This window comes from Dreissena polymorpha, chromosome 6 (assembly GCF_020536995.1).
Source record: "Dreissena polymorpha isolate Duluth1 chromosome 6, UMN_Dpol_1.0, whole genome shotgun sequence".
Classification (NCBI taxonomy): domain Eukaryota; kingdom Metazoa; phylum Mollusca; class Bivalvia; order Myida; family Dreissenidae; genus Dreissena; species Dreissena polymorpha.
Window position 1 is genome coordinate 54,101,028 of NC_068360.1, and position 15,369 is coordinate 54,116,396.

A 15,369-nucleotide genomic window follows, 5' to 3' on the forward strand; every position below is an offset into this window, starting at 1 on the left:
TTTGTCAATAAATGCTATTTTATACATTATAATCAATGCATTGAACGCGGCTGCTCTCAAATAATTGTTTGAACCTCACTCTAGAAAAACGGGGTTTAATTCATGTTCGTCGGCACGAACTAATTATGGACATCACTTTCCGCATTAAAAGTGTTTTGTTTAAAAGAGGTCTCCTCTGAACAAAAAATCCAGCTTATGAAGAAAGTTTCGTCACTGATTAGCCTGTTCGGACTGCACAGGCTTATCTGGGACAACGCTTTACGCTTGGGCTTAATTTGTGTTCATGGGAGACTTCTTTCAAACGGAAACTTCCATAAAAGCGGAAAGTGTCGTACCTGATTAGCCTGTGCGCACATGCATTAAGCCCCGTTTTGATATATTTCCGTAGGCACCGGTGATCACTAACCCAGGGGGCTCCAGTGACGTCGCTGAGGACGTTAGCGGAACGTTGACGTTAAAGACGTTGGATTTTGTCACTTTCGATAAGTCTGACGCCACCTGCTCAATGACGAGCGCTGACGGGGGACCATTCGCCGTCACTGGTTAGTACATAATCTCTCGTATTAGTGTAAAATCATTTTTATTTGTGGGGTATTAATTTTCCTTGATTTCATGGGTCGACCCATTTACGAATTTAACACATACAAATCAGAAAATGACCGACGCAATTTCCTCATTTTTTTCCCAACAAATCATAATTCCACGAATTGCGCTTTTATGGTATTTATTTGTTTTGTTTAAAGGAAGCCTCTTTAGCAAAAATCCAGTTCAGGTGGAAAGTGTCGTCCCTGATTAGCCTGTGGGAACTGCATAGGCTGATCTGAGATGACGCTTTAGCACGTGCATTAAGTCCAGTTTTCGCAGAATGAGACTTATATAAGCTCACGCACAGACGTCTTTCAGGCAACCAAATCGTGAAGACGGCTGGAGCTCTGGACTTTGAGACAAAGGCGACGTATAATCTTGACGTCACGTGCACTGACGGCCTTCTTCAAACCACGGATACTTACGTCGTCAAAGTCCAAAACGTCGTGAGTAACGTTGATATTAACGTATTGAGTAACGTTGATATTTACGTGTTGAGTAAATCTTGATATTTACGTCGTGAGTAGCGTTGATATTTACGTCGTGAATAACGTTGATATTTACGTCGTGAGTAACGTTGATATTTACGTCGCGATGAACGTTTATTTGTACATCCTCACGAGAGCGTCTTTCTGATAAAATTGGTTTAGATGCATGCGCATTAAGTGTCGTCCCAGATTAGACTGTGCCTGTGCACGAACGACACTTCAAGCAAATACATTAACCCATTTATGCCTAGTGGACTCTCCCATCCTTCTAAATTGGATCAATTTATTTCCAAAAATAGGGATGTCGAGTATATTTATTTCTATATTTAGAATATTTCTTACAGAAATTCCTTTAAGCAAACAGCGCAGACCAAGATGAGACGCCGCATCATGCAGCGTCTCAACTGGATCTACGCTGTTTGCCAATGCCTTTTTTAAAGACTCAAGGCATAAATGGGTTAAGTCAAGTTCCAAAACGAAACCCAATGTATGCTGTATCATTTAAGGGTCCAAAGATAACGAGTTTGCCGACGGCGTCAACTCTGGACGAATGGCAGACTGCGGAAAAGCAACTCACGACGTTGACGTTAACGGAAGACGCGGCTGACTGCGTTCAGACGTCACCGACGTATAACGAGTTTAACGTCAAATACGAGCCCGCCACAAAAGGTATAAAACAGTATATACCTATTTATTTTGGCTCTACTGCATAAAACACCTCAGTCTTATTTAAACGCTATTGAGTTTGTTTTCTGCGTAACTTGGTGTCTCTGGGACTGGGGATCAAAAGAAAGCTTCCGCAGTGGTATTCGAACCCATGACCTCCCAGTCGCTAGGCGGACACAATATCCATTACGCCACGTCGATCTATACATACAGGATAGGCCTACATTTTTCTTCAATCTTTAGAAACATTGATGAACATAATTTCAGTATAAACAGTATATTTATGTCGTCAGTTTACGTTATAAGTATTACCTATTTTTTTAGAACAGAATAGGACAGTTTATTTGATGTAAGCATCAGTAACTTGCATGTACAAAAACAAACATGCGTTTGCAGATAATACAAAACATGCATTCTTTTGAAAACATGCCAGTAAAAATATACAATAAATAAACATGTTTTCTTGAGAATGTCCCATATTTATGACGTCATTACGACTGCACGATTTCTTTCAGTATGGGTGATCTACTACGTCAGCGAGGCGGTGGCGGGGCGGTCGCTTAGCTACGACACGAACCCCTTCTACAACCTGCACATTCAGTGCAGCGACGCCGCGGGGGTCAAAGGGGCGGAGAAGATTTTCACCGTCCATATTAACGATAACAAAGCGCCGACGATCGACAACCTTAGCAGTAAGCCGAACAACATATGCTGGATTAAGGACGCCTTGCGAGAATTCTTTAGCGTTATTTAGATACTTTTAAAATAAATTATAGTATTACTTATATAGTATTGCACCAACTTTGATCCATCTTTGTATTGCGCATTATGTCTTTTTGTTTGCCAAACGACGTTACTTTACTGTATTACGTTGACGTCACTTCTTGTGTTTATGCTTCGAATCATACTACCGATGAAAGCTATGGCCGAAACATAATTTATGTTAAAGATAAAACAAACGTGTTTGTTAAAATAAAAACGTGTTTATGAAATTTATTGATTTAATAGAATTCCTTAAGTCTCCCGCTAAAACGTCTTACGGTTTGTTTAAATTAAAATCGTTTAAACAGCTTTGTGTGCCTTATAAGATATGGTAATCACGTGACAAAAAAGATGGTGACGTCCATGCCGAGACAGGTATTTTTCGCCGTTTTATACCCTTTAATACTTGTGTTAATTGTTAAAATGCTGCTCACTTTCCTACCATATCAGCAAGAGAGCTGGAGCTGTAATTTTGTGACCCGCTAAGACATTTCGCAGCGTAAAGTCGATGTATAGCGCGAATATTAATACGTTATACACGCTTATCCATTTCTTGCCGATATGGCTGGAAAGTGAGGGACATTTAACAATTAACAAACGTAATAAATGGTATACTACGGAATCCGGATAGTGCCATCTATAATCTCGCCCTTCTTTCATCAAAGGCGACACTAGACACACGAAGTGATACACGATATTTTGCGCGACAGTTTCGGTGACGCACGATAAATTTAACACGATATATCGCGTTTGTGTAGGTAGTCCAAAAGGCAATATATCGCGTTAAATATATCGTGCGTCGCCGCGACTGTCGCGAAAAATATGGTGCGTCACCGCGACTGTCGCGAAAAATATGGTGCGTTGCCGAGACTGTCGCGAAAAATATCGTGCCTCGCCGCGACTGTCGCGAAAAATATCGTGCATCGCTTCGTGTGCCGTGTTCAAAGGGCGACACTAGACACACGAAGCGATACGCGATATTTTGCGCGTCAGTCACGGCGACGCACAATATTTGTACTGTTCAACGGATTCCGTAGTATACGACATCGTAAACTACATGTCTCGGCATGAACGTCGCCATCATGTTTGTCACGTGATTATCCCGTCTGCCTATATGACTAACATTTTATATTTGTGCAAGCAAAAGATGTTAGAATTTCTTATAACAAAGTCTTTCAGAAATTTTCCATATCAAACACATAAGATTTCCCCAATGAGCTTTTTTTATTTTTACCATGAGATTTCCTGTTTTACATAGTTTTACAGACATTGTATTTAATGATCCTCGCTCTAGGAGAACGTGTCTAAATGCATGTGCGTTTAGTGTTTTCCCGGGAAAGCCTGTGCAGTCTGCACAGCTTTATAAGGGACGACACTTTGCGCTGGCACCGGATTTGAAGTTCTTTAAACGAAAAACACAATAACAGCGGAAAGTGTCGTCCTTGATTAGCCTGTGTGGAGGACTAGTTTTATAGAATCAACCTTATTTTGGATCACGATGCCATTGACTTGCTTTAAGAATCTTCAAACTGTTTTATTGAGTGCTGTCTTCAAACGATTTTACCTTTTGTCATAGGGTCGCCTATTACAAAACTTAGCCTCGTCGCAAAAGACTTCAGCGCTACCGACACCGTGTTTACCGCTACCGGAAGTGACGTGGAAAACGATAACGTCATCTACAGTATGCTGTCCTGTACCCCGAATGCCACGTGTCCATTCATCATGTCTCCGAGTAGGTTGCTCAGTAGACATTTCAAGCGGAGTGAATCATTTACGCGGTAATGAAGTGTATAAGGTTTCCGCCCTGTTATGGAAACGCCCCATGTTTGGTATAAGAGAGTGCTTTAGATTTAATAACCATAATAAGTGGTTCGATTCAAAAATAAGCTTTTGGGGAATACGAGTTAATATAAATGCACTGAATAATGTACCACAAAAAGCCATTCACTGTAAAAGTATTTTAAATTCTATTATTTTTTTAATGATTTCGTGGGTTGACCAATTTATTTTCGTCAGCACACAATTTCGTCATAAAAAATGACTATTTCGTTAGCACATAAATTCTGTAATTTTTTTATTTTGAAAAAATGCGTTCAACACAGCGACGCAATTTAATCTTTTTTCCCAAATCCAAAATCAACGATGTAAAGTGTCCATAAAAAGGTAATTTATTGAAGTATACGCGAATTTTCAATTACGACGGCGGTACTCTATAGTCTCCGCCTACTGAAGTTTGCTTAAATTGTTTTCTTTACTTTGTTGTGGTTCGGTAAAATTTGAAAATATATTGTAGTAATATTCATTATGTTGCGTACAACTATCTTCATTTTCATATCTTAAAAACAGATGGTATTTGCCGCATAAATCTTCAATTAATTAATGATAGCTTGTGTACAAGCATAATTTATTGCGCAATTCTAGATGGAGACATAGTAACGAACGCGGATCTTCATTCGTACCCTAACAACTCGTTCCAACTCTCGGTTGTGGCAACAGACAAGTATAACAAGAATCCGACTCCGTACACCGTCATTGTGGAAATAACAGGTCAGTACATTGAGACAACTGGGTAAGTGTTGGATAAATTAATTTAGCGAGGATAACAAAACCGAAACCACAAACATTGGCGACGTAAATGTTAACGTATCCGTTTTAGACACAGTTACCGGATATATTCTAGTTTTGTCAATGTTTCTCTGCCTTTGAAAAAAAAGCAGATGGAAAAATAAAACCAAAACACGAACAACCACAACTGACGAAAGGAAACAAATCAAATCGACGACAATATTTGTAATTGTGTTCGCTGTTTATGTCATGGTATTTAATTTTGTCAATGCATGTGAAATGTACCATTTAATGTCGAGATTCGTCTTATAGCTACGAATCGCTCCGACCGGTTTCGCATTAAAATATTTCTTTCTGTCATTGTTTGGCTTTCCACCTTGATTATTGGAGGGGAGGTAACTGTGATTAAGTTACAAGGAATGATTTTGAAATCAGGATTGATAAGGCGCTTGATTTAAACAAGAACGTCATCATGCTTGGGGACATAAATGAAGACCAATTTAAACACAATGCTCGCCTCTCTCAATCAGTATCCCTGTATAGCATGCACAACGTTATCTCTCAAGCGACAATATTTGATCCGATATTAATCTCGGATACCATTTCATGCTTGAACAGTGAAGTAATAGTTATCCCTCAAACTGTTAGTGACCATCATGCTACTGCAATTCATGTTACAATTCCTTTTATAAACAGCAAACCGATTCAACGAAACATTTGGTTGTATAAATATGCCGATTTCGATCGACTAAACAATCTTATTACATGTACAAACTGGGAATTTATCCATGATTCTTATGTATATGAAGTAACTGTTATGTCTACGAACAAACTTATCGAACTGATGAAACTTTGCATTCCAAATAAACTTGTCACAGTGCGCCCTCATGACAAACCATGGTATGATTCTTCTATTAGAACAATGGCTCGTAAACGAGATAGACAAAAACACATATCCATAGACAATCCTACTTCTGCTAACTGGAATAAATATAAACAACTTTGAAATAAGGTTAATAACATGATAAAAACATGCGAAAGAACAGTTTTATTCTAACCTAGAAACATCTCTTGATGAACTAAATACTTCAAATCCAAAACAATATTGGAAAACACTAAAGCAACTAATAAAAACAAATTCTCACCCGAATTCGATACCACCTTTACAGTCAACGGACTCTGACGGCAATCTTATTGTACATTTGTCAGATACTGACAAGTCAAACTGTTTAAACAGATACTTTGCCTCCATTGCGTCGTTCAATGACTCAGCCGGTGTTCTTCCACAATTCTCAGATATCTCTAACACAAAATTATATAACCTGCTTATATCAGAATCGGAAATTATAGATGTTATTAAATGCTTAATAACCAATAAAGCCGTCGGTGGTGACCTTATAAGTCATATTGTCATTAAGAAAACGTGTAATTATATTGCTTAGCCTTTTTGTATCCTCTTTAACAAATCACTAAACGAAAGTACATATCCGCCCAATGGAAAGAAGCGAGTGTAATGCCTCTATTTAAAAAGGGGGAACCGAATAATCCTTCCAACTACCGTCCTATCTCATTGTTAAGTTGCGTAGGCAAGCTGATGGAGAGGATAGTTTATAAACATTTATACAACCACCTTCTTGCTAACAAACTTATATACTCCAACCAGTCGGGCTTCTTAAAAGGTCACTCCACAGTCGCTCAATTAATCAACATTTTTGATCGAATAACGAAAGGTATTGATGAAAAGAAACTCACATGCATGGTTTTCTGTGATATTTCTTAAGCGTTCGACCGCGTCTGGCACACAGGACTACTCTTCAAACTTAAACAAAATGGATTTGATGGTATTTTACTTAATTGGATAAAAAGATATCTAGGGAGTCGCACTCAAAAAGTCGTGGTTGGTGCATCAATATCTCAAACGTTAGAGCGTAATGCCGGTGTTCCACAGGGATCTGTTCTAGGCCCATTATTTTTTCTTGTTTACGTAAACGACATAGTCAAGCACCTTCAATGTACTTCGCGCCTTTTTGCCGATGACACTTCCCTCTCATGTACTACCTCAAATATATATAACATCGAAATTGTTCTGAACCATGACATACAAGTTATAAGTAACTGGGCAAAACAATGGCTTGTAGATTTTAATCACAAAAAACGTGGCTATGTTGTTTTCATCACACCATGCTGTTCCCCAACCACATGTTTTTATTTAATAATTTACCGGTCAATTTTGAAGAAAACCACAAACACACTCAGCTCAAACAATAAATGGCACGAGCATATCACTAATATAGTAAAATCGTCATCAAAAATACTTGGAATTATGCGAAAAATGTTGTTGTAGCACATAGTTATGTTTATTCTCCTGGACAGGACTTCACTATCTCAAGGTTGTACTGTATGTTTTATTTCCAATGCTTTACAGACCATGATTTTCTTTCGTATTTTACTTGCGCACCTGTATTTTGCTTTCTTAAGACAAATGCTATCTTGACCATGTAAAATATAGCTTTACACAATCACGCTATCGTCACGAATATATGCAATGTAAAAAACAAAACAGGGAAAGAACACCAATAATGTTGTTAGAACTTTAGGCCCTACCCTTTTTTCAAAACAGTTGTATTTCTATGTATGTTCTGTAGTTGTGTAACTATTTTGGAAATAAAATATGTTTAAATTAACAAGATAACAGGCAATTGTATTTGTCTCCCCTGCTTAAATGTTTTTGTTCACTCGGTCACTTCTTGATTTGGTGTTAAAGAGAATTAGAGAGTCCCCGTTGTGTAGTGGATATGGTGTCCGCCTAACGACCGGATGGTCATGAGTTCGAGTTGTGGGAGCGTTCTTTCGATCTTCCCCAGAGACACCAAGTACTGGTTTTGAGTCCTAGGATACGGACTCGGACTCTAGAGCCTTTCAATAAGCCTTAGGCTTTCGATGCAATCGAGCTAAAATAAATAGGTTTAAACTACAAAGATTTATAATGCTGACATGGCACTGTAAGATGCTTAATCTGTATCATTACATTTGTTTCAAAAGAATCATTTTGGCACTGCTCTTAGAATCCACAAAGTATGCATCAATCAATCCTTTCTAGCAATACTTAAAAGTTATTTACCAAAGCGAAAACTATTTTTGAAGGAAAAAAAATGAAAGCAGTACCGGCTTCGTTTATTTTCATTTTAAACGCTTTATGGATTTTCCCTGGAAATATTTCCGTAGATGAAAATCTGTTTTGCGTGTGTGCGTTTTCATATTTAAACTGTTTTTAATCCAGATATAAACACTGTGCCAAAGCTGACGAACGTTCCAAAAATCGACGTTTTAGCCGTCTACGAAAACAACGCCGCCGGTGACGTTATATATGACATAAATCACGAGGACCCGGATGTTGGTGACGTCATAAAGTACTTTTGCAACTTCATCGACGGTGGCGCAGATTATTTCACATGCGATTCTGCAAGTACGGCGTTTACATGTTTTCCCGTGTGTGTTTTTTTGGTAAATTGGAAAAAAATCAAAATCATTTAATTAAAATAGGATATGCGCTTTGTTAAAACTGAAATTTAAAAATAAAATGACAGTGATATGTACATGTACTTCTTTTAGCGCACTTGATAAACACCTTTAACAACACGTTAACTTTTTGGGTCAAGTTATGTATGTAAATGAGATGTTACGCATGTAATCTATGTTTAAGAAAGCGTACTATTCATTGTAAAATAATAGATATACTCAAATAGTATTCTAATATTATGAGTCGTTGAAGTTTTGACAAGGGCGGGTATTTTTCATTATTTCACATTTCTCCCCGACTGGTTCCAGCGATAGCAACTTAAAGTTAAAGCATTGAATATCAAGAAATGTTGTTCCCTCGAGTTTTTAATATACGATCGTTAGATCGTAAGCAGTATTAGCTTATTTTTGTTCTGTAAAATAATTAATATTCATTTGACATTTTTTTTACAAACTGATCGGAAAATGAGCGACGCAAATTCGTGTTTGTCTCCAAAATGAAAAATACACGAATTTACGTGCCCACGAAACAGGCATTTTTGAAAACCACTGAATGTCATGCCGGCAAATATAAACGATTGTGAAGTATTCTACAGTTTATGTGCAAACAATATTTTACCTCACAAAAAGACCCTAGTTTGGAGACTTATACAAATAAAACCGCTTATAAATCGCGTTGATATTAATAACGTATATCGGCTCGCATACAGTCTTTTAAGGCTCTCAGCGCTTTGATTTCTTTTCAGCGGGCGAAATTCGCGCAAAGTCCGTGATTAATTTCGAAAAGGTCAACAAACTCTCGTACGAGGTCGTGATTCACGCCTACGACGGCTACGGCAATTCCACGACCGAGACTTTGACGCTGCTCATCAGTGACGTCAACGAGAAACCGGAATTCACAACAACGACTGGGACGATCACGAAAAACGACGAAGGCGGGGTAAGGAGCTACTCGCAGCGTGCAAATGCGTCGGGTGTAGAAATGTCACGCTTGCTTTATGTCTTGGGTTGTCACGTGATGTGTGTGCGTCCGTTCGTGTTTTGATTGTGTCACTAATAAGAGTGTCAATTACACGTGCGTCCCTTTTGAAAATGCCTTGTGTGGGTTATTAATTGACCACTCAGAGGCGTCGGAGCTGGGGCGTCAGGGGCGGCGGCCGCCGCCCCAATATTTTCTGCAAAAATGAAATTTCGGCAAAGACCTTTTTCATTTTTTCATTTCAATACCCGTATATTTGGAAATATCTTTACCACGAAGCAAGGTAATCACGCTTTCGCGGTTACGACAAGTGTATTGTTGATTGTCATCACCCGCCCGCGGTAGTGTACTTGTCAATTATGTTGTTAATTGATCGGTCTCTGTTATAACGAAAATCCCTTTATTCTTGAGTAATTAAACCTGGGAATCTTAAATTGACGGTATGATCTACGCCTTTGCTTCTTTTTAATAATATAAAGGAAAGAGTGACATAAAACAAATGTGCCGATAGCCAATAGTCCTTAATTTTCACAAAATTAAAGATACCTCAAGATACCTGAATTAAATGTAATAACTCAAAGTAAATCGATAATTCTAAAAAAACTTATTTAATGTTTTTTACCACTTTTATGTGTCATTTCAATGTGTCTACTCCAAACCAACCAACGAATTTTAAATTTCAAAAACGGAATTTCGAGCAAAAATGCCGAAGAACGTTCTTTCAACCCACATGATCCTTATTGTTGTACCACCTGCTACAAAGTACAAACTGCAACATATAGAGATCACTTCTCCATCGTCTGTCAATCTGTCGCAACTTTTGTAATTCAGAATATGCCTGCAATAGACGTGTATAAGATCAGGTAGTAGGCATAAAAACGCACCAGAATGCGCCATTTGATGCTAAAATTTGAAAAAAAATCCCTGACCCCCACCAACGGGAGGTCAATACCCCCTCCCATACCCACCCCCTCCGCCGCCCCAATGTCAAATTGCCTCCGACGCCCCTGCCACTCGCCAGCTGTCAAACTCACGTTATAATCAATCAGATTTCGTTTATTGCGGCCACATGGTCCGTCAAACAAAGACTTACTGTCGGAGTAATGGAATAAGCGTTTTATGAAAACACAACTTAGTGGGAGGAGCGATCGCTTATTTGGCGACTGGTCAATTGGCATAAATGCATCGTTTGTGATTAATTTCTGTATAGAAGTGCCGCATGTGAATGTGTAATGTTTACATGTGTGCAATGTAAATCGTCACGTTAACGTGATTGCATTGTGAATATGTCACGTTTACATGTGTGAATTTTGAATATTTTAAGTTTTTATGATTAAAGTGTGAATACGTTACGTTTACATGTGTTAACTGTAAGTATGTCACATTTACATGTGTAAACTGTGAGTATGTCAGGTTTACATGTGTTAAGTGTGAATACACTAACATCTGTGACCTGTGAATATGTCACGTTAACATGTGTGAAATGTGAAAATGTAACGTTTACATGTGTGACCTATGAAAAGGTCACGTTTACACGTTTGAAATTTGAATATATCGCCTTCTAAATATAGATCTTTCTGATGTTTTTTTTAAATATTATTGCAACATAAAAATCAATTATACGTATGTGTAACGTGTGACAAAACGTACATGCAAATTGATTTCGAAGTTTGATTTTGTCATGGTTGAATGACTCCCGTTTTTTTATAGCTCGTATTAATATGTTGCTTTTAAGACGCTCATTGTAGACATAAATTAAAGCGTGTTTTTTTAATAAATAGTTTTCGTTTTATTGTTGAGTATCGGTCAGGAAAAACAATTTGAGTCGCGTTCTAAGAAAACTGGGCATAATGCATGTGCGTAAAGTGTCATCCAAGATTAGCTTGTGCAGTCCGCACAGGCTTATCAGGAACGACACTATCCGTCTTAATTGGATTTTTGCTAAGAAGAGACATTTAAACGAAAAATGTCATACAAGCGGAAAGTGACGTCCTTGATTAGCCTGTGCGGACTGCACAGGCTCACCTGGGATGACACTTTACGCACATGCATTAAGCCCAGTTTTCTCAGAACGCTGCTCATTTGGTGTTCGGATTTGTATGAATGAAACCACGAGGCTTTAGCTACGCATTAGAACGGTGTAGAATTGTTCATCGATCGCTAAATAATGATAATCCGATAATTACTAATACTTGGTTTTAAAAATATTTGACTTTATATTCGTACAATCTGAATAAGTACCATTATTCACAAAACTTTACTGTGCTGAGTAAGGCTAACAGCTTGATAAATGTACACATCGATGAACATATATTATCACAAATTTAAAAATTAGTCGATATTTGGATTTTTTATTTTAACTAAGCACATGTTTAACAATGAATTAATATGAATATTTTTGGTAAAGGTTTACGACGGTTAAGCTTAACTAACATTCAATCGGTCATTTTCGGCTAACTTACTATTTAAATGGACCCAGGGTACTCTTAAGTTAACTACAATGTACTTAGGGTACGGCTATGATACTAAAAAGTATTACGAAGTATGACCGGGTGTCTATAAGCGTATTTGCCGTACTCGGGGTACATTGTAGTATACTTACGAGTACCCGGTGTGCTTTCAAGTAATACCTGAGCCGACAACGACCAATTTATCTTAAATGACAGTTAACGTTGTAAACAACTTGAGCTCTAGTCTGGTTCCCAGTTTCTATTTTAAACAAATTGTATACAAAGGGGCAGGTAATCCAGACTACTTGAGCTCTTCAATTTGTAGCCCGGGGAGCAGATCAGCTGTCCGGACTTTAAGAACGACATCGAGGACGAAGATGTGGGCGACGTCCACACGTACAAGATGTCGTGCCCCCGGGGCCTTGGCGTCTTCGTCATGGATCCCCTCACCGGATGCGTTACCATGACCAAGGAGTGGGACCTGGACGCGGCCAACAAGCGTCTGGGGGAGGAGAATATTGTGTGCATCGTGACGGCCACCGACCGCCGTGGACTGACGACCACCGCCACGGTAAGTCTGTGCACCGTCACGGCCAGCGACCGCCGGGGTCTGGAGACCACCTCAACGGTAAGTCTCTGCACCGTGACGGCCACCGACCGCCGAAGTCTGGTGACCACCGCCACGATAAGTCTGTGCACCGTCACGGCCACCGACCGCCGGGGACTGGAGACCACAGCCACGGTTAGTCTGTGCACCGTCACGGCCACCGGCCGCCGGGGACTGGAGACCACCGCCACGGTAAGTCTGTGCACCGTCACGGCCACCGACCGCCGGGGACTGGAGACCTCCGCCACGGTAAGTCTGTGCACCGTCACGGCCACCGACCGCCGGGGACTGTAGACCACCGCCACGGTGAGTCTGACGTAGACGATGACGGTCATCGTAATATTGGTGCCTTTCTCTGAATTAGACAATACACATGGATGTGAGCGAACTATAATAATCTTAGTGTCTTTCTTATTTCTTTAATGGATTTAGATAAAATTGATGTAAATAATTACGTATATGTTGCCGTAAGCGATTACATTTTAAATGAAGTTTTCGATGACTCACATGATGACGTAGGCAATGACGTATATTATGAACTTATAGAATAATGTAGGCGATGAAAGGCTGATGAAAAAGGCAAAACGAAGGGGATGCCCTTGTCTATAATTCGAAATGGCAAATAATAATGAAGAAGTCCCCGGTGTTTATACTCGATGTCATGTACTGATTCTTAATACCACCGACGCGATGAGTTCGAGTAATACCACGGTGTAGACTATAAATATGACTGAAATACGTCACACATTATTTAAAAAAAATGTGATGGCGTCAATTCAGCAGGCTGGGGACGAACGATTAGGCAAGTGTGCAAAAGTTATGACGTCATGAAGGAAACTTTTTGTTAAATGCGTCAACATTGCATATGAGTGACTATGGGACTGACGTAGGTTAAGTCGTCATCTACAAATTAAAAGTGGAATGTTGACGTGGTTGATAAAGTAAAATTTTAGAATTAAGTGAAATTAAAAGCGCTTTTTGTGACAAACATCTAGTTTATCAACCTCCGCACAGAGATTTGACTGAAACCAGCATAGCCGGATCAAATCACTGACTTCATAACCAACACGTGATGATAGCCTAACCACGTGGTACAATAATTATAATTTTTTATAATTTCGGTATTTTTTTTAATTATTAACCTAAACTTATATACTATTTAAAAATAATAAAATTATCTTACTTTTCATAATATAATACTTAAACAAACAAATATAATCCTACACCTTTTAGTAGGATTTTCATGTGATGGACGATATGGTATGTCAGGAACGACAACTCTGCGTAGAGATTGCTAGTTTATTTCATGAGGCCATAATTAGATTACTTTCAAACAATTATACTTTATGGTTAAGCTTTTTTCTTAATTTTAGTTCAATATAAAGATCAAGGAAGAGGACGACAACAAACCCTTCCTGTCGCAGACCTCCTACGTGTACTGCGCGACCGTGGGTTCCACTTCCGGTACGCTGGGTCAGGTGACCTCAACCGACAATGACGTACTCGACGCGCATAAGACCAAGAAATATGAGTTTGTCGGTACGAGCTAGTTAGTTATTTAGATTGCTATTATTCGTGTTCTGAGAAAACTGTGCATAATGCATGTGCGTAAAGTGTCGTCCCAGATTAGCCTGTGCAGTCCGCACAGGCTAATCAGGGACGACACTTTCCGCCTTTTATGACATTTTTCGTTTCAATGAAGTCTGTTCTTAACAAAAATCCAATTAAGCCGGAAAGTGCCGTCCTTTATTAGCCTGTGCGGACTGCACAGGCTAATATGGGACGACACTTTACGCACATACATTAAGCCCAGTTTTTTTCAAAACAAGACACATTTAGTTATTTAGATTGCTATTATTAAAAAGTCATATTTTTCACATCTGAGATTTACGAGCTATTTAATTTTTATTAAATTCTGTAGATTGACATACAAAAAAATATTTTTCACACATATTTGAATTGTGAGCTACTAAACTTTTTAGATTCATATTTTTCATAAATAATATTTTTCGCATATTGTTTAAGAAACCAAGAAATACTAGTTTGTAGTTTGTATTGACGAGCCATTAAGCACCGTAAAATCAAAATATTCACAAATGAAACATTATATTGTTCACACGTATTTGGTATACATTGTAATTCTTATTAGTATACATGTACTCTGACCCCTATTAGTAGTTTATAGATTTCTGTTTGTATCATTGTTTGTTCACAGGAAGTGGACCCTTCTACGCATCCGGGACCGGAAGTCTGACGTACGGAGATTTGAGCTCTTACGCAAAAGGCACTAAATTTGAAACCACCCTCAGGGTAACAGGTGTGTGTGCTGTAATTAGGCACGTTTTTCAGAAACAATCATAACGCCACATGTTTATGTGAGCCGTGCTCTGTGAAAAAGGGGTTTAATGCATTTGCGTAAAGTGTCGTCCCAGATTTGCCTGTGCAGTTCGCACAGGCTAATCAGGGACGACATTTTCCGCCTAAACTAGATTTTTGCTAAGGAGAGACTTTCTTTAAACATAAAATATCATAAAAGCGGAAAGTATTGTTTAATACTGCACAGGCTAATCTGGGATGACACTTTACGCACATGCATTAAATCATCTTTTCATAGAGCACGGCCCATGTATTACATAAGCCTCGCTCTGGGGAAACGGGACTTATTTCATGTCAATCCTGTGTAGACTGCAGGGTTTTTTTTTCTATGTAAAAAAGGTCGTAAAACAGTCCCGATCGCAAATCAAACGG

At 38.8% G+C, this 15,369-nt stretch overlaps 1 protein-coding gene across 1 annotated transcript in view; it reads left to right on the top strand.

Annotated features, from left to right (window-relative positions):
* LOC127834494 (uncharacterized) overlaps window positions 1-15,369 on the top strand; it is a 48,739-nt gene that overhangs the window by 30,073 nt on the left and 3,297 nt on the right. The window contains exons 29-39 of the mRNA XM_052360361.1: window positions 389-542; window positions 904-1,031; window positions 1,580-1,742; window positions 2,255-2,431; window positions 4,078-4,233; window positions 4,923-5,048; window positions 8,347-8,532; window positions 9,332-9,525; window positions 12,340-12,585; window positions 13,995-14,160; window positions 14,837-14,938. Of these exons, the coding sequence (XP_052216321.1) occupies window positions 389-542; window positions 904-1,031; window positions 1,580-1,742; window positions 2,255-2,431; window positions 4,078-4,233; window positions 4,923-5,048; window positions 8,347-8,532; window positions 9,332-9,525; window positions 12,340-12,585; window positions 13,995-14,160; window positions 14,837-14,938 (1,798 nt within the window). The remainder of the gene's footprint in view (window positions 1-388; window positions 543-903; window positions 1,032-1,579; window positions 1,743-2,254; window positions 2,432-4,077; window positions 4,234-4,922; window positions 5,049-8,346; window positions 8,533-9,331; window positions 9,526-12,339; window positions 12,586-13,994; window positions 14,161-14,836; window positions 14,939-15,369) is intronic.